Source organism: Trichogramma pretiosum, unplaced genomic scaffold (genome assembly GCF_000599845.2).
Source record: "Trichogramma pretiosum strain Unisexual culture from Peru unplaced genomic scaffold, Tpre_2.0 scaffold74, whole genome shotgun sequence".
NCBI classification, from domain to species: domain Eukaryota; kingdom Metazoa; phylum Arthropoda; class Insecta; order Hymenoptera; family Trichogrammatidae; genus Trichogramma; species Trichogramma pretiosum.
In genome coordinates, this window is record NW_019641708.1 from 406,291 (window position 1) to 431,270 (window position 24,980).

At 29.8% G+C, this 24,980-nt stretch overlaps 4 protein-coding genes across 6 annotated transcripts; 2 read left to right on the plus strand and 2 right to left on the minus strand.

Moving 5' to 3' along the window:
- Positions 1 to 546: 546 nt before the first annotated feature.
- On the minus strand, positions 547 to 4,985 carry LOC106659518 (mismatch repair endonuclease PMS2-like). Of its 2 annotated transcripts, XM_023463121.1 has the most exons (7): positions 4,969 to 4,985; positions 4,732 to 4,884; positions 4,487 to 4,646; positions 3,233 to 4,393; positions 2,276 to 2,427; positions 1,738 to 1,987; positions 547 to 1,630 (listed from the first exon to the last, which is right to left on the minus strand). In XM_023463121.1, exons 2-7 carry the CDS (start codon positions 4,807 to 4,809, stop codon positions 1,308 to 1,310), a joined length of 2,124 nt encoding a protein of 707 aa, XP_023318889.1. In that variant the 5' UTR covers positions 4,810 to 4,884; positions 4,969 to 4,985; the 3' UTR covers positions 547 to 1,307. The 2 variants fall into 2 exon arrangements, with proteins under 2 accessions (XP_023318889.1, XP_014237579.1); XM_014382093.2 differs by lacking the exon at positions 4,969 to 4,985 and having other exon boundaries at positions 4,732 to 4,948.
- Positions 4,986 to 5,248: 263 nt separating this feature from the next.
- On the plus strand, positions 5,249 to 9,515 carry LOC106659459 (leucine carboxyl methyltransferase 1). The gene is made up of 5 exons (XM_014382033.1): positions 5,249 to 5,443; positions 6,285 to 6,492; positions 8,431 to 8,614; positions 8,672 to 9,023; positions 9,308 to 9,515. The coding sequence occupies exons 1-5, from the start codon at positions 5,433 to 5,435 to the stop codon at positions 9,513 to 9,515; spliced, it is 963 nt and encodes a 320-aa protein (XP_014237519.1). The 5' UTR covers positions 5,249 to 5,432.
- Positions 9,516 to 10,328: 813 nt separating this feature from the next.
- On the plus strand, positions 10,329 to 16,316 carry LOC106659608 (heparanase-like). Its single transcript, XM_014382221.2, has 6 exons — positions 10,329 to 10,614; positions 12,217 to 13,459; positions 13,843 to 14,095; positions 14,306 to 14,665; positions 14,746 to 15,169; positions 15,279 to 16,316. The coding sequence occupies exons 2-6, from the start codon at positions 13,163 to 13,165 to the stop codon at positions 15,442 to 15,444; spliced, it is 1,500 nt and encodes a 499-aa protein (XP_014237707.1). The 5' UTR covers positions 10,329 to 10,614; positions 12,217 to 13,162; the 3' UTR covers positions 15,445 to 16,316.
- Positions 16,212 to 24,348, minus strand: LOC106659606 (moesin/ezrin/radixin homolog 1). 2 transcript variants are annotated; one of them, XM_014382218.2, is made up of 10 exons: positions 24,170 to 24,348; positions 22,172 to 22,214; positions 21,613 to 21,792; positions 18,573 to 18,695; positions 18,209 to 18,481; positions 17,343 to 17,672; positions 17,029 to 17,271; positions 16,755 to 16,930; positions 16,464 to 16,668; positions 16,212 to 16,376 (listed from the first exon to the last, which is right to left on the minus strand). In XM_014382218.2, exons 2-10 carry the CDS (start codon positions 22,181 to 22,183, stop codon positions 16,212 to 16,214), a joined length of 1,707 nt encoding a protein of 568 aa, XP_014237704.1. In that variant the 5' UTR covers positions 22,184 to 22,214; positions 24,170 to 24,348. The 2 variants fall into 2 exon arrangements, with proteins under 2 accessions (XP_014237704.1, XP_014237705.1); XM_014382219.2 differs by lacking the exon at positions 24,170 to 24,348 and adding an exon at positions 23,848 to 23,911.
- Positions 24,349 to 24,980: the final 632 nt, after the last annotated feature.

Consider the following 24,980-nt stretch of genomic DNA (forward strand, 5'->3'; position numbering starts at 1 on the left):
TGATAACATAAAAGGGACTTCATTGAAAGTTCCAGTTAAATAATACAAAATATTACTTAATTTTTTTCCTAAAATTATGTTACTAATTTCTGAAATGCATAATACTATATAACTTTTATTTTACTTCTAATTTTCTATTTGTTTTCATATTTATGACTATTAAATTTATAGTTTATATCAATTGTAAAATATTGTTTTTGTAGTTTTTTTTTTCTTGAGAAATAAATTTAGAGTTTACTACATTTAAAATTGAGGTCATTCAAATGTTAAGCAGCGTTTGTTAATTAAAACACAAATTATGGCAATAAAAAAATAATATTTATATGATCAACATACAACTATTTTATAATTTATTTAATTAAAATAGTCAAGGTAAATAACAAAGTAAATATAAAAATATAAAAGACCCTTAGATTACAATTTTTTCATCCCAATACATAAATTGAATATAATTAAATTTGTTTAAATTATTTCAATTTAAATAAATCCATATAATATCGATTTTTATGATTAGAAAAAAATACGTATTTCAAATTGTAGGTTCTACTGGTGTTCAATCCATTGATATTGAAATACTTAATCCTATACAAAAATATAGAATTAGCAAAATAATTAAAAGTAGATAATTTGTATAAGGATAAAAACGAATTTATCAATTTAAAAATTCGATGTGTTCAATAATGCCCGGTTACTAGTGTTAAACTTAAGATCATGAAGGATCCATTATGGGTATAACAAGTATCGTGAGTAGCGCTACTATTAGTCAAATTTTCTAAGAATTTTAATTAGATTGAATCACTTTTCATAAGGCATAATTCTAATTTAATGTATCGTATCTTTCTGCAACTGCATTTAAGCTCCATGAGTCACAATGTATTAAAGGTTCAATTGTAGAATAACTTATAATAGCACTGCAGACATTTCAACTTTATCAAGCATGTTTTGATCTCGTATAAAAAATCAGTGTAAAAAATATACTTTCATTTAAAAAATTGCTATATTTTTCAAATTACTTGTAATGAAGTTGATGAGCAGTTTCGAAATCAATTTAAATTAGTATGAACAAGATAAAAACAGATTTTACAGCACTGTAACCTGGAACCACCACTTCGACGCTACTTACAAGCTCTCGTACTATAAAATATTGTAGGTGCAACTTGAGTGCATATCTTTTTTCAATACAACTCGGAACAGCGCTCGCTTTCAGTTGCGGTGTGGGTAACTCCTCGTTCAGCGTAAAAAGCCTACGCACAACCGATGCATAGAGATACTATTTTTTCAGTTATCAGCTCATTTGCTGATTTATTTCATATAGTTTTTGAGTCAAGAGAAAATAAGAGTCGAGTGGTGGGTCTCCCGTGCGGGCATGACCACGGATTTTTCGTTTCGCTCATTTGATTAATAAGTTTTCTCATTTCTTCTTGATTTAGAGTCTTTCCTATCATCACAGCTGTTCGGCATGCTTTCGATGCAAACAGCGCCCTTACTTTCGATGGTCTAATGATTTTATCAATTGAATCACCTCCATTTTCTCGAATTAAAAAAATTAGTTCTTCCATATCTTCAAAGCCTAGCTTACGTTTGTTGACGCATGGTATGCCAACTAAACTAACTCTCGAACCTGGATTTTCTGGAACAAAGTAAAGATATTGATAAATGAACTATTGTTATTATGATTATATGCGGGAAATTAAATCAGAAGTTTTTAGGTAATTTTAGAAACATTTCTATTATTACCATCTTCGTTAATATTGAAATAGAATCCATTCATTTCAAACATTTCTTTATTATCTATGAGAACGCATTCATCGCTGATGGGCAAAAATACGGCGTTTGGAGTAATCAGTCTTTGAGTTTCAACTTTATTATTGTTGATCAGTTTTTCAAATCGAAATTTTTCATCGGTAGCGTGCTGATCAATGATGTAGATGTCTTCATTGAGTCTTGCCAAAATGAATCCTAAATTGAATTGTCCAATGATTTGCATCTGAAACAGGTAGGAAACTTCGTGATTATGCAAAATATCATGCTAGAAATATATCATAGATATAAGAAAGTATTATATTATTTTAAATCACACAATTCTTTGTTTGGATCAAATAAAACAAGATTTGTTTATCCACGTATTTTGTCGCATCTACTTTGCGGTCTGTCAAGTTCCTATTCGACACAATTTTAGACGGCAATCATTTTGTATGGAAAGTACAAAGAACATCGATATGTTACTGTCTTTATCTGCTCAATTTATTACACAAAGTAAATTTACAAAACTTACTTTTAAGAATGATTCTTTGTCCAGCATTTCATTGAGCTTTGTCTCTTGATCCGAAGAACTCAATTCGGTTTTGAAAGTCAATTTTTCACTTAATTTTTGATCGACCAAAGTTCCCATCTTAGATTTGATTTTGTTCAAACTAATTGGCATCACTGTAAAATTAAGAAGGCATGATTACTTTGTAAAAAAATTATTTTTTGCAAATTGAAGATCATATCGAATAGAGTGTAACTTTCACTTAAATTCCCTCTTGATCTGTAGATATTTAAAAAATCTATCACGCGATGCAAAATTTATACAATTTTTTCGATTTCAAGGTACCGATGGTTTTTATATTAAAAAGATCATTTATAACACCATATGAAGGAGCTTACAGAAGAGCTTATCAACGATTATCGATCGTTCAAACTCTCTTACGCAAGCGCTTGATAAATTGTTCAAATCTCCGGGTCTTAAAGTTTTTGCCCCACTTATCGGGAATCGAGCCACGAACACTCGATAAACCGAACGCGTTTCAAGGTCGAGCATCATCGGCTTTTTTTACGTGACGGGGCCATAACTTATTTAAACTCGTCAACTGTCCTGGGTTCAAGAATGGCGGGAAAAATTTTAGCGGGAATGAGGCTTTTGTATTGCATTCAAAGAATACGAAGCCCCGAAAAAACGTATTCGAATTCTATAATAAATCAAATTAATTTTTACTTTTTTGAAAAATAATGGTTTTCAAATTCTTAATCGCGAAATGTGAATGGTCTTCATTTTCATTATTACCGATTAGATATTAGGCAAACATTTATAAAACAATAGTTACAAAAATTAACAATAATATCATAATGTTTCAACTTTTAGATAAGTTATACCAACTTTTTTATAGTCTAGAATAATTCATCAAATTCATTCCAAAAGAATATATTATGCTGTAAAAAAAATTTATTACTCTCAAAATTTAATCATTACCTTTTTCTAAACGGTTTTCAAAATTATAGTCACTTTCTTCCTCATGAATATTAGCATCATTTTCATTCTGAGAATGCAATTGATCGTCTATTCGATTCTTTTGACTATCTTCACATGATTTTTCTTCCTCCTCAATATTACTATTATTTAAATTTTGAGAACATATTTTGTGATCCATGTAATCATCTTGGCTATCCACATATGATTTTTCTTTTACTTTGAATTTATTTTTAAAAGATTCTAAAGATATTTTTTGTTCTGACTCTTTTTTGATTATATTGGGATGAATATCAAGTAATGATTTTTTTGTAAATGTTCTCTGCACGTTATCCCAAATTTTTGTGAAACTACTTTTGATTGTGGCAAGAATAATATTTTCCTGGGAAAATAAAACTGTTCTTTTATCAGGCGTAACATTTATGTCGACACAGCTAGATTCCAACATAACATTTAAAAATACAAATGGATATTGTTTTTGATTATATTCGTGATAAATTTGATTAATAAGTTTTATAATTTTTATGCTATCGAATGGTCGATTGTTCACAAAAAGAAATTGTCTATCTGATGCAGCACGTCCTGAACTATGATTGCAACTACTAACAAAACATTCCCATGAAAAGTTTACTACTACGTTTTCTGGTAAACCGTATTCATGTAAAATATCTGCTTCTGGTAATTGTAATTCTACCTCTATTAAATCCTCTTTAGCCTTCCTTCCAAAAATTGCTGATATATTTTCAAGTACATTATTCGTAGCACTAGTTCCCACAATAGTTTTACATTTATTAGATATGGTATTGGTACAAGTTATTTTAACACCTGTTGATACCATACAATATCCTTGAAGAACTCTAATCATTTTTGCAAATTCTTTTTTTATATTATCATTGAATTCTTTGAACCTAACAGGCAAGTCCTTAAATATATTTTTTACGTGTACTGTTGTTCCAGTTTGTCGTGCACATTTGGTCTGAGAAACTAAGACCCCTTTTTTATCAAACTTTAAATTAAAAGCATTCTCAGCACTAGTATGTTTTGTTATAATTGAAAGATCTGAAATAGAACACAAAGAACTCAAAGCTTCTCCTCTAAATCCAAATGTTTCAATAGTTGATAGATGGGAAAACTCTTGAAGTTTAGACGTATGATATTTTAAACCTAAGAAATCAGTAAAGAGTTTAAATCAAGTTTTTTAGAAAAATAATTTTAGAAATTTTTATGTAACATTTGTGAACTCAAAAAATATCATACCAATGGAGCTAAAATCATCCTCTAAAATACCTTTCCCATTGTCAATAACAGTTATACAAGATTTTCCATAGTCAGTTAATTTGACATCAATAATAGTGGATTTACCATCTAAGCTGTTTTCAACTAATTCTTTGACCGCAGTTGCTAAATCAAGTATAACCTGCCATAATTATAAAATAATGCTTTTACAAAACATCTGTCAATCATTCATTTTTAAATAAAAACATAATAATATTAGCTCATACTTGGCCTGAACAAATTTTATGAACAACATTTTTGTTTAGCTGTTTAACATTATTTGAAACACTTTCAGAGGTATCCATTACAATACCACAAAAATCAAGTATTTATAAACAAATTTATTAAGATTGTCGTGGTTGTCAATTCAAAAGAACCATCTAAGATGAAAGACAATGTGAATTAAAAATAGTTGTTTTGAAATTTGAATTTCGAGATTTACTTGTTAAGATGAGTTCACATACTGCAAAAATGAGTGAAAATCCGCACTTGCTAAAATTTCAACTTATCGGTCTGAGTATGTAACTGAAATAAAATTTATAGATCACGCACAAAAAATTTCAAGAGGATTTCATTCTGTAACTGATGGTAAAAAATAGAATCTTATTTATATTAATCAAATTTTTATTTATTTAGATATGCAGCTTCAAGACACTATTTGACAATTCGATTCTATGACAATTAATGATGCTGTTTTCTTCAACTTTTCATTGTAGATAAGCTGAAATTTTCGGGTTATATCTGTCTGCTCGAAGTGTTGACAAAGATTGAGTACACAACATTTTTCGCGCAGTTAATTCACTAGTATACTTTATTAATCTCCTCAATTTATATGCACTTTGTTATTGGAAGATTTATGTTTCATATTTAATGTCACAAGTCAAATGAATGGCTATTCACTAACTCAAATAATATCATAGCTTACATCATGTCTGGAAAGTGAGTAGAAGAGTGGTTTTAAAACAAACGCATGTTGTTACCTATAATCAATACATCTTTTTTAATAAATTGAATTTTAGTGATGATACTTAAAATGATGATGACTCAAATATAATGTTATAATGTTAAACTGTAAAATGATTATGTTGTTTTAAAATGTCCAAGACGACACAGAGAGTAATTATATTTAATATTGTTTTTGTCTTGATTTTTATTATTTTAATTATTATCTATTTAATTAACTTGTTAAATTTTGTAATACATGACTTTCAAAGAAATTGCTCAAAACATCTAAATAATGAGTTCCACAAATTATCAAGAATTACAAATGAGTCTAAGCACAAAAAATTGTTTCAATTTTTATTTGAAATGGTTTTTTCAAAAACTCTCAGAAAAAAAAATAAGTAAAGTCTTACTGTCTGTAATAATGCTCTTATTTCTATGGATCATATATAATTTAATAATCTTCTGATTTTTAATAACTGAATTGAATAATTGAATATGGATAACATGCTTTGGTTAATAGTGAAATGTAGCTCATTTGGTTTATATTGAATGAAACATAAGCTATGTGACCCCAATGTCCAAAAACAGAATGTTATTGCTCAGAAAACATACTATCTATGTTTTCCTTTTAGAGTAATAAGTAACATTGATAATTAAATCCAATGTGACGTAGTGTGCGAATGCTACAAATATGAATTGATGAACATAAAATTATTGAATGAGTTCACAAGGATAAATTATCATTTTATGAACCAATTTACCAGATGAGATTCCTCAACTAGAGTAAATGAAACATTTATTACTCTACTATTAGTGAAAAAAACATATTTTTTAGGTTTTCAGCTTTGAACAATGACGAAGCAGTTCAATCAACTAACGATGATGCTTGTGGTTGTAAATGTAGTGCAGTAAACCTTGGATATTGGAAGGACAGTTATGTAAATTATTTTGTTAAGCGTTATGACAGAAAACCACCAGAAATAAATAGAGGTTATTACGCCAGGGTCAAAGGCATCGAACATTTGGTTTCACAATGTCTTCAGGTTAATGATTTTTTTATTGTAAATTGGCATTCTTAAATGGTTCGTTCTTCAGAAATCTGTTACTTATCTATAAATCACTTTCCTAAGATTTCCAACAAGGTAAACTTATTGGTACCATAAAATTTGAGAATAATTTTTTACTCATTCTCATTTCAAATTCTCAGATTAGTAGAAATTTGAAGAATGAACCAAGTAGGTCTTGATTATGATGTTTTATGCAGGAAATATAATAATACATAGTAAATAAATAATGAAACATCATAACTAAATTTAACATTAGTATGAATGGTGAGCAATAGAGAAAGTCACCCTCAACAAAAATTATACATGAAATTTTTCTATTAGGCGCTAAATTATTAAGTTTACAACAAATAAACCACGACCAATCAGGTGTGCCGATCGACATGGCTATGGCCGCATTCCTGACCCAACTAACTCTGTATAAGGACTAAAAAAACAATGCAGGTGCCGCAGCTGATCGCTCGCATTAAATTATCGGTATGCCCCCAGCAGTCAACCCAAATATTCAAAGAAAATAATAAATAATTAAGAAAATATTCATTTTTATGAATAATATCGACTAATTAATGAAAGAATACAGTAATTATATTACGATTATGGAAAAAAAGATTATATATAATCAATTGAATGTTATTGCAACAACCTTTATTAGTTGGGTTGTTTTATTTTAAATGGTCAACTATGGCAGCCAAATTGTGCTTAGCTCTACATAACGCTGCATTTAACTTCTTATGGTCGCACCGAGAGCAATTTAAGAATACTGGTGTCCCTCACGAGTAAAAAAACGTTCGAAAAATCGACTGCCTTCAATTTGGCGATCAACCCAAATTGAGCATGTTTGACGATCAGCCGATACACGATATATTCGAAGCATTCGATGTTCGTGATTAACAAGTTGGTATGTAGTTGTCTCGGTGCTGCGATAACTGAATCATTGAAAACTGCATTGATAATGAATTTTAATGTAAATCTAAAAGAATCATTCAATAATATTCGAATATCTAGTCAACAAGTAATGAAACATAATTGATAACTGACATCCGGTTTAATATATAAATCTTATGCGGTATGTCAAATTATTTTTACAACTTGGTCATGACTCTTCGTGCGAGTGAAAATGAATTTTAAAATCCATTTTTCGATATCCAGGATCTAAATCTTTGATCAATCAGTTCCTCATCGCTTCCTGCACCCAATGGCGGCCAGGCTCGACGTATCGTCAAATTCCAGCGCCATCAAACAGAATTTTTTAGTGCTTTAAACTTTGCACTAAAACGTGAAAATAATATGGTCCATATCAGTTGGATGATGATCTTCTTTTTTCCCATATCTTCCAATGCTCGTGAGGATGATCTAAAAACACTGTACAATACAATTTTCAAGGCATTCCCGAAAGTTTGAGTAATAAATAAGTTGTAATTCATCGTACAATTTTTGATGCTCAATTAAAAATTATACTAATATTTTTTGCTCAGAGTGACTTGCTCTATCCGTACTATAAATATCGTTACTCAATTACGGGACACCCTGTATTTTGTATTTCAAGCTATAAACTAAGTTTACTAGCACACTGCGATCCAGAAACTCGGGTTTGCTTAAAAAGTCTTTTAATATAATGTCGCATGTACCATATTTTGAAAGTGATTTGTTTGAAATCTCAAGCACGGATTTCCGGCGTTATTGATAAATTACTTGCATATATTTATATCTAATTATTGCGTTGTTTCACAACTACTAATTTCACTAGTTTGCGGATAAAAAATCAGAAAGTTTTAACTTCTCTTTAATTATTATAGAATGAAATATCTGTATCAATAATACCGCATTATATTATCTAAAAAAATCTGAAGTAGACCTGAATTCTGGTAGTAAAGCGATTCCCTGAGTTTTTTTAAAATTATTAAATTTTTAATTTAGGCTTCCAAAACAGAATGTCAGATCATAAGTTTTGGAGCAGGCTTTGATACGCTATATTGGAGATTAAAAGAATCTGGATGTCCTTTCAGTAAATTTATAGAATTCGATTTTCCTATTATGACCTCCAAAAAGCATTTCTTAATTAAAAAACATAAACAATTGTCGCAACATCTACAATTCAAAGGTAAAACATCATATAATTAACCGCTATCAAATATAAAGTATTATAAAATTGTTTTAGATACAGACGATAAATCCGTTTCACCTAATTTATACACGGCGGACTATTTTCTTATGGGAGCAGATTTGAGAGATTTAAATTCTATTTCTAACAAGTTAACTTCCGTGGGTATAAATTTTGATCTTCCAACGATATTCATAGCAGAATGTGTATTAGTGTATGTCGATGTTCAAGCCATTTCGAATTTATTGAAATATCTCGCCAAGTCATTCAGCGATTGCATTTTTATTAATTACGAACAAGTAAATTTGAACGATACGTTCGGCAGAATTATGCTTGAAAATTTGAGAGCCAGGGGCTGCATGCTGCCTGGTCATGAAGATTGTGAGAATTTGGACAGACAAAAGAGCAGGTAAATTTTTGAAATCATTTCTTATGCTATTTTACGATGCGCGTGTTTTGCATTTTACGCACACTGTGCGCAAAAAACTCACTTCTATTGGCGTAGCTAACACTAACGATGACTTTTTTTTCTCGAACGCCAGTACGTAAAATGCAGGCAAATAGTGTCACAAAAAACTATTGATGAATCGTCCATCGATGTGTTTATTTAAAAATCATTGAACCTTTCCAATAAATATTTTGTTTTGTATTAATTACCCTCTTAAAACTTCAATGTACTATTTTCCACCGTAGATTTACTTCAAATGGGTGGGATGGCGCTAAAGCTTGGACAATGGTAGAAATTTATAATTCGTTCATGGAAAACGAAAGATGTCGCATTGAAAGCATAGAAATGTTAGATGAAAAAGAACTGTTGAGTCAACTTTTGGAGCACTACTGCATTTCAGTCGGTTGGAAAGGCGGTTCATTCGAAAATATATGCATTCAAGAAAAAAGTTAGAAATGTAAAGTTACGAAAATTTTTGTACATAAATTATAATAATATTATCATATGTTATAATTCATTAAATTATTTTCTAAAAATTATATGATTTGTTACTTATTGACTTCAACGAGGCTTCAGCGTCTCTCGAAATAATCACGAATGCGTCTGAGAGAGACGGCATTGTGCGCGTCTAACTTTTCAATGAGAACGAGAAAGAGAGTGTGGAGAGCGCTAGCAAAAAGCACTGAAAATATAATACGATGACTGAAAAATTTTTAATCAATTAATTTGCTGAATATATTTTATTTTATTTTTAAAAGAATATTTTTTCGTGGTTGAACGTAAAGTTTTTAAAATGTTTTTAAGCAGCGCGACAAGAGCTAAATTAAAGAGGCCACTCTGATAAAAATCGAACAAAGTGTCATAAATATACGGAACTTTTTCAAGGCTTACAGAATAATTTTACCATTTTATGTCTAGCATTAAGCTACATTATTAAAATTCTTAAAATTAAACACATATAAAGAAACGTTAAACTTATTCTAATAAATGTAAAATTAACATTATCGAAATATGTGATTTAAAAATTATGTTCATGCCAGGATATTATTTTTTTTAATGAATATTTAAAATTAATTATGCATACTTATTTTATAACAGTGAATAATTTTTATTATTAACGTCTAAAGAAATTTCATTAATATTATGCGTTTTTAGACACCTTGTATATTAGCTAAAGAACAAGGCATTTTTACAAATCTAAGAAATTTATTTAAGATCTCAAAATTCATTTAATTTAATGAAAACATACAGAAGAGTAACATTAAAATGTTTTAATTGAAAAACTTTTATTTTCTAGTCAACTTTTCTAGTTAATTTTTATTTTCAAGTATAATTGATAATTACGTTGAATTAATTGTGTTAGATCCCCACCACTTGATTTTCTTTAGTTGTTTATATTATGATGACTTTTAAGAGAAAGATAGAGAATAAATAGCTAAGAATATTTTGTCTAATACTAACCAGTGTTCGTAGTGATTTTAGTGTTAAGGAAGCTATAAAATATACATTCGTGAGATTTTTTAAACTCTGTACTTTTAAAATTCCGTAGCAGGTACGACTTGTTGCAATTCCATCATATTATATTATTTATTAAAATGTACAAAAGTATTTTTATTTCATTTCGAATTTTCTAATATTCACATTTCAAATGTATCATTGAAACCTGGTATTAATGCAGCTTTTTCTATTATTAAACACAAAAAAACGATTGCTACGCACTCATTTTGAAGCTGACCTAAAGATTATTTTTACTCATTTTCCATATTAGTAAAATTTTAAAATCTTTTCTTTGTAGAGAATTATAATGCAATAAACTTTAAAAATCTTTAATACAGTATTTTATTAATTTGTTTTATATATGAAAATAATCGGTTATAATTTTAGATTTGTCTCAGCTAGCTTCTCATTGTTTCACATTCTGTTTTCTTTTTGCTTGTAACGACGCAAAAAGTTACTAATGATTTTTAGTAATGTAAAAGTGAAGGCCGTTATTACTTTTCTCTGCATTGATCTTGGAATTTCAACTCGTTATAAATCAACCTTCGCGATCGAATGGCCTAAAGCAATAAATTTTGAAACGCTCAAGTTTTATTTTATTCATTTCATTATATAATTTTATATGTACTTTATCTTCACGTACTTCTTATCTTCAAAAAACTGTACTCATAAAAATTTGTTCACATTTTTATCGGGTTTTCGGGTACTATATATTAAATGATTTAGATAAGAAAAATTATTTCTCGTTTTGAATGTCATGAAAATTTGAATATCATCTCGATTATCATGCTCAAATATATTTTAAGGTCCCAAATATTTATCTAATTAAAATTAACTTTTGAAGTCTGAAGGTAAATTATTTATGAGAAAATCTAGTAAAAATCAGAGCAATCGCTGAAACTTTGGAGTGTTATTGATCTAAATATAAAATTCCAAGGGGCGATTACTCAAATAGCGAAATAACGAGCTAATGTTTTACAAGTTTGTTTAAGGAAAACTATTGTTTTTATAAAAAATTCAATGCAAAATATGATGGTGAGAAGCGATAAGTTGAAATTTTATGCGGGATTTTAATGCACCTGTTGTACTTTTTACTTCAATGAAAGAAAACTTGAAGGGTGAGATTGAAATTTATAATTTGACAACTATAAACACACACCTTTGTACATTTTTATCTTTTAATAAAAATATACTTGACATTTAAAAGTTATTAGTTATAAACTTTCTAAATATTTTGAGAAAGTGTGAAAAAGTTATTTCATAAAACTTTTTTAAAGTACAAGTTAAAAATCATTCGTTAATAAACAACTTGAAAAAGAGACATATTTTTATGTAAATTGGGTTATTAATTGTTTAAAGAATCGACTATACTTGTATACATTTCGTACTATTATTACAAAGTAAAATTTATTTATTTTTATTAATAACTGAAAAGAAACTGATCAAAAGTACATAAAGTCACTTAAAACAAAAAGTATCGAATCGTTTTCAGTATGAAATAAGAATTATAAAAACGTCATTTCAGTAATTTTTTCATACTGCTTTTGCTCAATATTTTATCATTTTTTATTCACATTACACGTCACTCATGAGAAAATTCAATATACTTCCAACATAATTGTATTTAATTTTATTGTTATTTTTATACTTATTGTAGGCACACATCTAGTTAGAAAATAAAAAAAAAACAAACCTACTGTCGAAAACATGCGTGGAGATCAGAAATGGCCACCCGCCGAGGTGAAAAAAGCAATGCAAGAAAACGAGGAACAAATTAGGTCAAGAAACGAAACTAAAAATCGACCACTTAAGGTTCACAAAGACTATAGTAACTTTTTCGCCCAGCATTCTCTGCGCGACACTTATCCTGGTTATAAAGCTCCTCCTGGTACTCAATTTTTTGAAATCAACTACCAACGTTGAATCTCAAGACCAAACCAAAAAATTTGAAAAATGTAACTGCTCATAAATTTAAATGACTTGTCGAAAATAAATCACTTTTATTCTAATTTTGTGATCGCATTATTCACGGACTACCTTTCACAGAAAAATATCTTACTTGAGAATTTTCATTTGAAAATACTTTTGTGATCAGTAAATATCTATCCATTCTCATTGCATTAAAATAATTGTGTGATCATGAAACTTTTGAATTACTCAAAAAAACGAGAGACTTTATTATCGTACCAACGCTTATTCGAATTACTTATATGCATAAAATCATCCATTACTTTACTTGTCACTTTTTTCGGTACAGAAAACCATAAAGTAAATCCAACAGCTATTGATTTCAATGCAGAAAACCCCTTACTTTCAATCAGCTGATGAAGTTAAGTTGCGGCTTTTTTTAACTTGCATAAAGAACGGAGCTTTCAGATCATCTGAATGTCTACGTATTTATTTTAAATAACAAGTAAAACTAGCTTACAGTTGATGTAATCCTTTTACGAATATCATATTGTGACATGTTATTTGATAATAGCAAAGCATTAAAAACATAAAACAGCTAAGAAATAGTTGCACTCTGGCATTACTTGAAAAGGCATCGAGCAGAAGAATTAATATCCATCAATATCCTACATATAATTAAAATCATTCTGAAAATGATCGTTTCAAGTAACTTGATGTTCAACTCTTATTTACTTATTATTTTGAAGAGCTTGCTTACTTGGAATATATGCAGCTGCTTAGAAACATATACTTTAGAATTCAACAATTCGATGAAAATTGTAAATACTTTGCCAGATGAGTTCGTATCCTTTGGATTAGACACATCTCTTTTGAGGAATATGTCTTTTTTACCGATAGACCAATCGAAATTTATTTTATTATTGAAACATTTGAGCCCAGCATATTTAAGAGTCGGTGGAACTGCTTCGGACTGCCTTTATTTCAACAAGGTATAAGTAAACTAAATATTATAACTTATTTCTTTACTTCTTTTCTTTATTTCTTTACTAACATGATAGTTTCATAAGAAGCGGCTATTTGAAATTTTTTTAAATTTTCTCATCGAGTCCAATAAATTTTTTTGTAATCATAATTTTTGATCGTTATAAAATTTTTTGAGATAAAATTAACTATTATTTAGAAATAAAGAACGTTAATACCGTTCTTCCACCCCGGAGCGCACGTCGCGCTCCTCGATAAAATTAAAGCAACAAAAACTTTTAAAGCAACTTTTCTTGTTCAAAATTAATATAATCATTTTCTGGATTGTTTTATTAAATTTATTTATTTTTTCATTTAGAATTCAATTTAATATTTTTTTTAATACTTCAAGGTATTAGAAAATGGATTTATTCAATCGGACCAATCTTACGTATATTCACAAGATATTAGTAATTTTTCAATATCCAGTCATGATTTAATCGCCATTCATGAGTTTTCCAAAAAAACTCATTTAAGAATGATATTTGATTTAAATGTTCTCATAAGGAAATCCGACTTTACGTGGGACAGTTCAGATGCCCTAAAAATTATTTCAACGCTAAAAGAGCGCAAAGCACAAAACGTCGATTGGCAATTAGGAAATGGTAATTTTTCCAACTTGAAATCGATATTTTTAAATAATTATGAAGTATCTACACAATAATCGCGATTATGACGCCGATTTTTTACCCAAATTTATCCCTGCATGGTTAATTGGACCAACGCGATTATGCATGCTTATTTTTGACAAAATACTACGTGACGTTATTACAAGAACAAGAACAACATTTATCAATGTGTTTTTACTGTTTCAGAGCCAAACTCATTCCCGCACGTATTTAACATTAAAATTTCTGCATCTCAATTAGCGAAAGATCATTGCAAGTTACGAGCTATTTTGAATTACAACAATTTTAAAAATAGTGCTCTGATCGGTCCAGAAGTCAACCACATTGAACATTCGCGCAGCAAAGGCCAAATTTACTTGAAAGAATTTTTGAAAACAGCCAGTGATTGTGTAGACTACGTTTCTTGGCATCAATATTATTTAAATGGACGTACTGCTACGAGAGAAGATTTTTTAAACTCCACTGTTTTCAACATTCTTCCGGACCAAATTGATATTATTAAAAATGTCATGCGATCTAACGAGAGAAACATTCCAGTTTGGCTGTGTAAGTTTTGATATCGATTTAAGGAGATTCAAGCGAAAAAGAGGTAAAAGACTGTTCTGAAGCTGAAATTTCATTTTTAGCCGAAACTGGATCGGCTTTTGGCGGAGGAGCGCCGAAACTATCCAACACTTTTGTCGCTGGCTTTTTATGGTTGGATAAATTAGGAATTAGCGCTAGAAATGGCATTAACGTGGTAATAAGGCAATCGGTGTTTGGTGGTGATTACGCCATGATCGAATCCGATCTAACTCAAAATCCAGACTGGTGGTTAGCTGTGCTATTCAAGAAATTCGTGGCAAATAAAGTTTTTTCAATCGACTCTACGGATAATTTACGCCTGTACGCGCATTGCACCCCAAAAAAAGTTTCTTCTGGTAAATCATCTGGCGTCACATTATATGGAATGAATTTGAATAATAAACCCATACAAATACGATTGAGAAATCTATCTCAAAAAACCAATGCTCACATCTACGTTTTGACATCCGATGATTTGCAATCTAGGTTTGTTATTTTTCGTCACATAATCTTCAATGCATTTTGAGCATTTTTTTCATTATAGTTAGCCCAACAAAAAATATCCCACGTTACGAATTCATCTTAATTTTTTCAGAAATACTTTTTTGAATGGAAGAGTTTTAAGACTACAAGAAAATGGGGACTTACCGGCATTTCTACCTATAATTCAAGATCTCAGAAAACCTATTAGAATACCAAAGACATCAATGTTTTTCATCGTCATCAATAATGCAAAATTAACTCAGTGTTTTTCAAAATAAATATAAAAATACTACTATCGAGGAGTATGCATCAAATGGGAAGAGCATATCAAACGAGTTGCAACTAAAATTTTCAACTAAATAATAATAAAGAAATGTTCTGCCCACAAAATTTTGAACTTTATTGATTTACAGTTTTATACAAAGACCCTTAGTTTTTTTTCGTATTAAAAATAACATTGTTGTTACATTTATTCATCAATAACAGTAATTTTCAATAGATTTAAATTTTTTTCCATAAAAATATTTTTTTTGTAAAAATTTAGATTAGTAGCAGAAATTTACATCTTTCTAAAATGTTTTTTTCTTTTTTAAAGATAAATGCGCAAGATTTTTAAAATGATTATGTTTACAAAGAAACTAATGTACAGACCAGTTGAATACTTAAATGTTTTTGCTGATCAATAAAGAAAATATACTTTAATAAGTAAAAATTTTTTTTGTATTCATTCTTTTTAGACTACAAAAAAATTGTTTGTTCAAAAAAACTTAATGCATACACAGATTTATTCATCTGTCATGAAGATTTCAGTAAATACGTGGAATTCTTATGAATTTGGATTACCTGAATATGTTTAAAAAATATGTTTTTCATTTATATTAAAGTTGTGTTAACAACACGCGTTGCACAATAATTAACCGTTTGATTCATATGACCCGTAGAACATTATTCATTAAATTTAATAATATATTCATAGCAATAACGACAATGCATTTATGGCATTTAAAATTACTTCTATGTCTTCAGGACAATCATTATCTGCTCTTTACATATTTTCGAATTGGTCCACGCGCCTTTTTGTATTACCTTTACGGATTTCGCGAAGGGTTTTATACTTATCACGTCCTTGACGTACATTTTCTCGATGGATTTTATCCATGACCGTTTCTTTGGTCTCATCACGAGACTGAGCAAGATCTTGTTTAAGAGCCTGAAATAATGTCAAGATAAGTTAAATATATCATCACAAAACATTTATCTAAATTTATTATTGATACTAAACATATATTGAACTTACTTTAAGTTGATCATGTAAGCGTTCATTTCTCTCAGCCAGAGTTCGTCTCTCTTCAATGGGATCAATAATTGATTCATCTGTTGTCAGCTCTTTAGTAACATCACCATTGGCTTCTCCATCTCCATCTTCTCCTTCCTCTTCATTCTCTTCAACGTGATAATTATTGGTAGCTTGATATTGCTTATCAACTTCTTCTTGGCGCAATCTGTGAAAATAATATGAATTTTAGTTAATAATTTTCAAAGAAAACCATAATTGAAAATAAATAAATGTGAAAATATTTGTATTTACCTTGCAGCCTCTACTTCTTCTTGTAATCGTCGAGCTTCAGCATCTTTAGCTTCTACTTCAGATTGGATTCGTTTTACTTCCTCTTGTTTACTGTAAATCTCAGCTTCTAATTTTGCTCTTTCAGCGGCTTCCATTTCATGAGAGCGCTCCAATTTCTCCATCATTACTGTCAATTCCTGAAAATCATTATTAAAATTTAGCCATCTCCATTCTTTTTCATACAGCAAAGCTTAGTACTTTCGGATACATTATCATAAACGCGGATATAATTTACCTTCTGTCTATCCTCTAGTTCTTCTTTGGCAGCTTGCAAAAGCTTGAGTTGTTCTTCCAATCGGCGGATCATTTCTTGAGCTTCATTCAGCTCAGCTTGTCTTCTTTCCATTTCCTCGGTCATATTCTTGAGGCGCTCTTCATATTCTTGTTGTTTCTTTTCGGCTCTTTCACGAGCTGCAATTTCCAATTGCAATTTTTCACGTTGTTTTTCACGAGCAAGTTTTTCTTCTTTAGCTTGAGCCTAGAAAAAATAACATTTTTGTTTAAGATTACGACTTGAAAATGTGAAGATTAATAAATAACAAAACAAACCTTCATTTGCTGTACATCAATTGTATCAGGTTTTCTTCTTCGCATATACAGTTCATGATTTCCCATACACAGAGCCAAAATACGTTTGTTAATTTTTACTCTAGCAGCGAAAAACACAAAGTCTGGTGCTTTCTTGTCAATAGGTTTAATGATGAACTTCTTTTCATTAAAAGAAATATTACGAATTTCTGACCAAGGAAATCCGATCTTAGGCGTCAATTTATCATCTTTCTCATAGATATTCAAACCCAATGCATCAACTCCTAGCCAAAGTTCAGTACCCTTCTTGTTACGAATTTCAAAATAATTGACTCCGTACATTTCAAGGTCCTGAAATAAATAAAAAATATAAAACCATCGTTTACAAACAAATGTTATGACAAATTTATTATTAAAACTTAGTCCTTATAGAGAGGAGGACTCCGAAGGAAAATTGGAGACAAGTTGTTCCAAATGAATAAAAATAGAAACGATAGAAGCTCGTCTAAGATTTTAAAAAGTAAGTTTGTAAAGATTTAGATGGAATGACTCGCATTAGAATAAATCAATTGGTTTACCGGAAAACGCGATCAAAATGATTAATATTTTAGTTTGAAGGGGAGTAAAATGGTATTTTTTTTATAACGTTTTGTGTTTCGTAAAGTTCGTTTGTTCTTCCGAATGAAAAATGTGTTGACTCATTTTTGATTATACGCTCTGAGTTATCAAATTGCATGCGGAAACAATGGTAGTATCAAAAAAAAAAAAAAAAAAAAAAAAAAAAAATAAGTATGAAAAAAATGTCTTCCGTTGATTTGGCACAGTACGAAGAGAATTAAAAATTGAAATAAATTAATTTACCGTACAACGTCGATGAAAAAATTTACCTGCGCTATCTTCAAATACTCCATCATGGCATCTTCACGGGGCATTCCTCGATGTTCCTGCCACCAATTGGTAATGGATATTTCCCATTCTTCTTTGCTCATCTTATGTTGATCCATTACACGTTGAGGTAAGAGACGATCGTTGGCTAAAAATCCAAGCGCATGAATATTTTTTTGGTAATCACCGTGGCGAGCTTGAACAGCGTATGAGGCTAGTAAAACTGAAGTTTCAGGAGGGCAATATATTTCATCGGTCAAAATGGCACTTTTCACCTAAAAAAGTAAAGCATATATTTGAGTGAAAATAATTCCTGAAACAAAATGTTAGGAAAAAGGGGCAGCATAATTGCTGCTTGATCTTTACCTGCAAGTAGAACAGACGAGAAGTAATATCTTGAATGAGCTCCTCTGCAACATCTTCCGGATAAAACTTCGCACGGAATTTGAATTGCAATGGGTTTTCTTTCTTTACTTCTTGACCCATAACCTAAAACAATTATAATTAATTAAGAAACTTGAATAATTAAGTAACAATCTTTCATAAAGAATTTAAAAAAATCTAATTTATAGTTTAAGTGTAATTGTATGTATTCCTAAGTAAAATTTAATCATAATATTTTAAGGAAAAAAAAGCAATGAATCAACCCCAAAAAAATCATATTGTTTTTCTTTTCAGGGTAGTACAAATCTTGAAATCATATCTTCATCAATTTATTCTGAGGCATTAATCTCATTTCCTGGCATCCCGTCTTGTCTGTCGCGCTCGCTGCGCTTTTACATCTCAACTTATATCTCAGTAAAGGGGGCCTAAACGTGGACTCGGCACAGTTATGTAATAGTTTATTACTGCTCTAGGCCGCGAAATGATAAAATACGTGTATTCATGGTCGGGGTCAATAAAAACATGTTCTCGGGTATTCTTTTCTCGCGGCCGACCGTATGCTATTGTTAGAATGCAGCGTGCGAAAAATCCGTTTTTCATGACCCGCAGAATGCTTCGACTGTAACTGCAGCGTGTTGAAATTACACAAAAGAGTGCGAAAAACAAAATTTCCACATTGAATATAAATATAGTTTACACCATACGAAGTAGGTGCTCCAGCTCGTTCTCGTAATTACTTTGTAATTTTTTCGAACGATTGAAGTTATTTTTCGTCATTCTAGAAACTCCAAATTAAACATTAAGAAAAGTCATATCAGTTAATAATCAGAAGCAATCGTAGCACACAATAGATCACGCGAAGCTACAGTACTTCAAAACTTCTGAAATAATTTTACAGTCGTTCGAAGTCCATTGTTAGAGGCTTCATTACGTAATGACTTTGACATTTTTGATTACTCAGTTGAATTTCTTTTGTATATTTTAATAATATAATCTCTATATATCTTTCTCTCTCGACTTACGCACGTTAAAATTATTTAGGAGTGCCAACGATGATCACAAGTGGACTAAAACTTTTAACAACTTTATCGTGATTTTGAAGTGATAGAAACTCCACCATACAGATTCAAATCCTTTAAAAACCTAACTTATTTTGCATTATACTTTTAACAAAAGAATATTAGCTTTCAGATTTCTTTTTAGTTGTGTGACAGCATATGCTTCAAACTACATTTATAGTTCATTTCTTATCTTTCTTACCAAATCGTTGTTAGTAATATCGACTTCTGAATCAGGATCAATCAGATGTGCAATAACACCCATTTGTTTTCGGAATTCCTTCTTCAGTGTTCGTGCCAAAACACTTTCAGACTATGCATGCCAAATAAAGGAAAAATTGAAAGACTTTTGACATTTTCCAAAATCAGTTATGGCAAAGTAACCTACGTAGTGCTTACTTAAAACTTTCGAAGAAATTGCGCGCTTTACACAACTTTTTTACTGTGTGGTTTTTTACTTTGAATGCTTTCAATACTACTTTACGATACAAGGTACCTTATAAGGACTTTCTTACATGGCTGACATTGAGCGCTGGCTAAGGTTGGACTTAGCGAGGGTTTTAAGGGCAGTGCGTAAAGATTAAGACGTCTACTTTTTTTACTAACTTTTAGAAATAATTTCGCGATGAGTTATGAAGCAACGCGAATTTTGAAAATGTACGAAAAAATTCCATACCTAATTAAATTAGGATTCATCCAGAATCGTTTTATTCAACTATAATTATTTATGTAACTTTGTTTCAAATTATATACGTTCCTTACTGACCGAAAATTATTAATTTCAAACTACACTAACTTTTTTAAATTCATTATTTTTCGTTTAAAATTTAGAATTGCGATTAAAATATTTTCAATTTTAAAAAATAAGTTCGCATTGATATCCAACTCGATTCTTCTTTATGCAATAATAAATTGTAATTGTTCAGCAACTAATATTATTGTTTCAGAACTTCAAACATCTACATGGCTAAACTTGAATAAATTAAGTTTTAAGAGTTATGTGAATTACAAAAAAAAGAGAGTTGTGTCTTCATTCTTGATCTATTTGATCACGTGCACCTGTTAGATGATTTTATAGCACCCGTCTGATTACATAACATCAAACATTTTCTAATTTGAAATTCAAGTACATCTAATTGTATGTCTAATTATTAATTTAAGAAAATCGATAAATTTTTGTACGCATTTGATTCCCGTTGGTAAAATCCAAAAATGAAAAAACCCTTTTCTTGGAATTTTTACGAAAAAGCTTGTCTAGAATCTAGCGTGTGTGAAAACAGTTAATCACAGAAACGTTTAAAAAAACAAATAGTGGAATTTTTAGAAAACCAATTTGAAAATGTTTACTTTCACTTTTTTTTTTACATATAGCCTTGGGAAGCGCATGACGGTCAGTAGATAGAAATAATCATGTTTATAAAAATAAATGATTTTCATTGCAGTCCGCGAACATTTATTTAAGTATCAGAAAAATAGTTCGATGAGTATATGAGCGTTAAGTATCTTTTGAAATTTAACGGTCTTTCAAGGAGAGAGTTCTCAACTCCTTTTCAGACATCGACAATTCCTCTTCAATAGTAATGAGCACGCGGGCCATCGCAGAAGTCCCCTCCCCCACTGCCCCCTCTTCCCCTCTCCCTCCTGAATTAGCTAGAGTGCTTTATCCTTTTTTAGTATTTTCACACAACAATCATACGATTTCAAAGAAGTATTGTACTATATACCGGAGATATAAATATTCTAAGAGAACTAGAAATTTTATGGGTTTCGCTAAATTAAGATTGCCAGGAATTATCAAGATAAATATGAGAATTCAAGCTTACGGTGCAACAATAATATTTTTAACGAATTTGTGAAGTTTCATGAACGATATTATTGTTAATGGCATTGAAATTTCTATTTTTAATTAATGAAAAAAAGTTTGAATTAATCTTAACAATTAAATTGAGATGAATAAACGTTACCTTTTTGTACAGCTTTATCCATGTTTGATCACCTTTAATATCTGTATACTGCAGTCCGAAGAACCACACTTCTCTAAGTCCAATTGTTTTTACAACTTGATCAAACAATTGCTTGCCGGTGGTAGTTTGCTGAATAGCAAACTCCAACTCAGCATCCATGGTGGTAACCCTTACGTTCATCTAGGAATTCGAAGATTTCATCTCAGCAAATTTACTTTATTTTTATATCATTAAATATTTTCATCAATGAAGGATAGATAATGTAACTCTAGAGAAACGTCACTGTTATAAATGATTTTGCAATTAATTTTAAACTGACGCACACTTGTTGCTGTCAAGGTCAGTACATTCGATTAAACACGAGGATTCAAAACTATAGCGTCAAAAAAATTGAATTAATTCGGAGAAATTTGATTGACACGCAACTATTAACATTTTGATTAAGAGATATTGTTGAATTATTGCAAAGTGCTAAAGCTGCGTTCGATTAAAAACGAGTGGAAATTTTCAAGTTTCAAGTATTTCAGTATTTTAGTTAAATATGTTTTTATGAACTTACTAGTTTCGGCATCTTGGCGTATTCAATCCAATACGGATAATATCTGTAAAAATAATTATTCAATATTAGATACGTTTGAAGATAAAATTTCATTTAAGTGTTTACATTCCGAAAAAAAATGATAACTTTCGTGCTAATTTCAGTGGAAAATGAAAAAGATGCAGTTTTTAATCATACTGTAAAGTTGTTAGCAAAAGAGTACAAAAAACGAAAGTATTTTATTCTAAAAATGACGTCAATTATTAAAGATTGTATGATTGAACGGGATTGAATATGAGGTCCTATGTCGTTCAGAGTAGGAGTAAATACTCAGAGAATCTTTTCAGTATTTTTGTTTGTTGAAAATTTGGCCACTGTCCAGAAAAATGTATGAATGACTTTTTGTAATAATTTTAGCGACAACGAAGCCGGTAAACTTCAACTTCGTCTATATTGATCATTTTTATTTGATTTTAATTTCGATCTCCAAACGGTCTACACGAAACTAATGTCTGAAGGAGTTTGTAAACGTTTTACTTTAAAGAGCCCAAATCAATGCAAAATTAGATATTATTTTATGCTGGGAATTTGCACAAAATATCTTAAAGACATGAATGAAAACAAAAGTAGTTGAAACCAACCAAACGAGAGCATGTCTTTAGGAGTTGCGTCAAAAATTTTTACTTAAAATAAACGAATTGAATTCTTGCGTGAAAAAGTCATAGCTATTATAAATAATTGAAGTTATATATAGAAAGTGTAAGTAATGTTTTGAAGAAGCTAAAACATATACTTGCAATTTGAATGTACATTAATCGTACAAAATTCAAGAATTCAAATGAGAAAATGAATATATCTTGAACCAAATTTACCGATAGTAGTAAGCGAGAAAATAAAACAATATAAAGTCTATTCTTGATCTGTTATCATGTGTACAACATTTTAATTATAAAAGTTATAATTTTCAAAACTATAATTCTCTTGATAGCTAAAAAATTCTATTATTTTGTTTACTACAAATACCATACAAAATAATCATATATGTTTGTAATAGTTGCAATTTTTTGATATCTATCTTTTGTTAAAAAATGTTTTGAAGTTTTGGATAATATTAATTTTTAAACTAACGATAGCTTTTGTATATAAGTGAGAACTAAAAAATGACTATACATACTAAAATTTCTTTCCTAATATTTAATTGGGTTAAAGTTGATGTATAAGTGTAATGTTATCTAATTTTTGAAAAAAAACAGTAAATTATTTCACTAGTAATCATCCAAAGTTGAAAGTATCAAAATTGTTGAAGATATAAAATACAGACTTCAGTTTTACTTTAGTTTAAAGATGAGTCGAAAAGATGTTTTCAGTTATGAATGTTATAGACACACCCACTTCACTTTTTCAAAATTACACACATCACTTGAGTTATATAATTTATTACTAAGCAAAACCGTTACATACCTATAGTTCAAATGTTAATGTAATAATATAATGATAAGTTTTATTTAAGAGATAGAGAATGTAGATTGCTTTTCTTACAAAAACTAAGAATTAAATTATAATTTCATGGCAATTAACAGCTGTTATTCATGAAATTTAATTTAACTTCTGTGATGAATTTGCAACAAGTGCATAAGATTTCAAATTCTCATGAAGAAATTTTGTAAATAGTAAAAGAGGCTGAAGATGTTGTGCACCTTAATTTAATAAGTTGTGAAGTAAACTACAATTACTATGTATCACGAAAAACGTAATCAAACTTTATGAGCTCTCTGCCACTCTTGACATCACAGACTCACTTGGTTAATAAAAGTCTGAATATGATAAGCACATTTTTTCCCATGTACATACCATATGACTAATGATATAATCACGAAAGTACAAATGAATCAGTGATAAGAGAATAGAACAAAAGAAACATGATACTATTTGTGTCATTTGAAAGCATATGTACAGAGCATACCGAATTATTAAGATAAATGTTAATTGAGTAAATTAAGAGTAAATATGAGGACTTGCCAATATTTAAAACAATCCAGATACAGATTTCTGTAATTTATTTTATTAGAATTCGAGTTAAATACAAACTCATCGGAGTATAAAACTTCCAAGCTAGGAAGAGCGTCCACACCCAAAATTAAGTCACGTTGATTAAATGCTGACACCTCATTCAAACAACATGGCGGTATCACTTTTTTGCAGGCAAATACAGGTGATTCTAAAGAGGCCTCGAAGCGAAGTCATAGAACGCACTTCGCATAAGGATTGAGAAACGAAAGGAATGCGAAACGGCTCGAAATCAAGTTGAAACGTATTTTTATTTTGAATTCTGATAATTTGCATATGAGATAACTTTGATTTTCAAATTGACGGCACGATTGACCTATGCACATATAAATACAACATTCTCAAAGAGTAAAAATTTTGTTGCATGTAGTAAGCCCACCATTTTTCGTAGTCTATTTCGGCCTCTACACGGATTTTCTTACGCACGCCAGTGCGCAAAATGCAGGTCACTATTGCATGTTCAACTAATATTCTGAGAAAAAAAAGTAAATGAGTTAAATTTTAAATTAATAGTTTATTATTGGTCTATATATCGAGAAACACCTGTAATTCTGTAAAATAACACGAGAAAATGAAAAAAAATTCATTACAACTTTTTACGTAATAAGTTTTATTGAAAAATAACTTATAAAAATACGTTTTTCTTTTGAATAAGTAAATTGTAAGTATGTAGCAGCACCCTTCTAAAAATGTCCAACAGAAGCTCCCAAATTTTTTCATGCATTTTTTCATAAGTATAAAAAGTTGAAAGCACAGCTGCGTT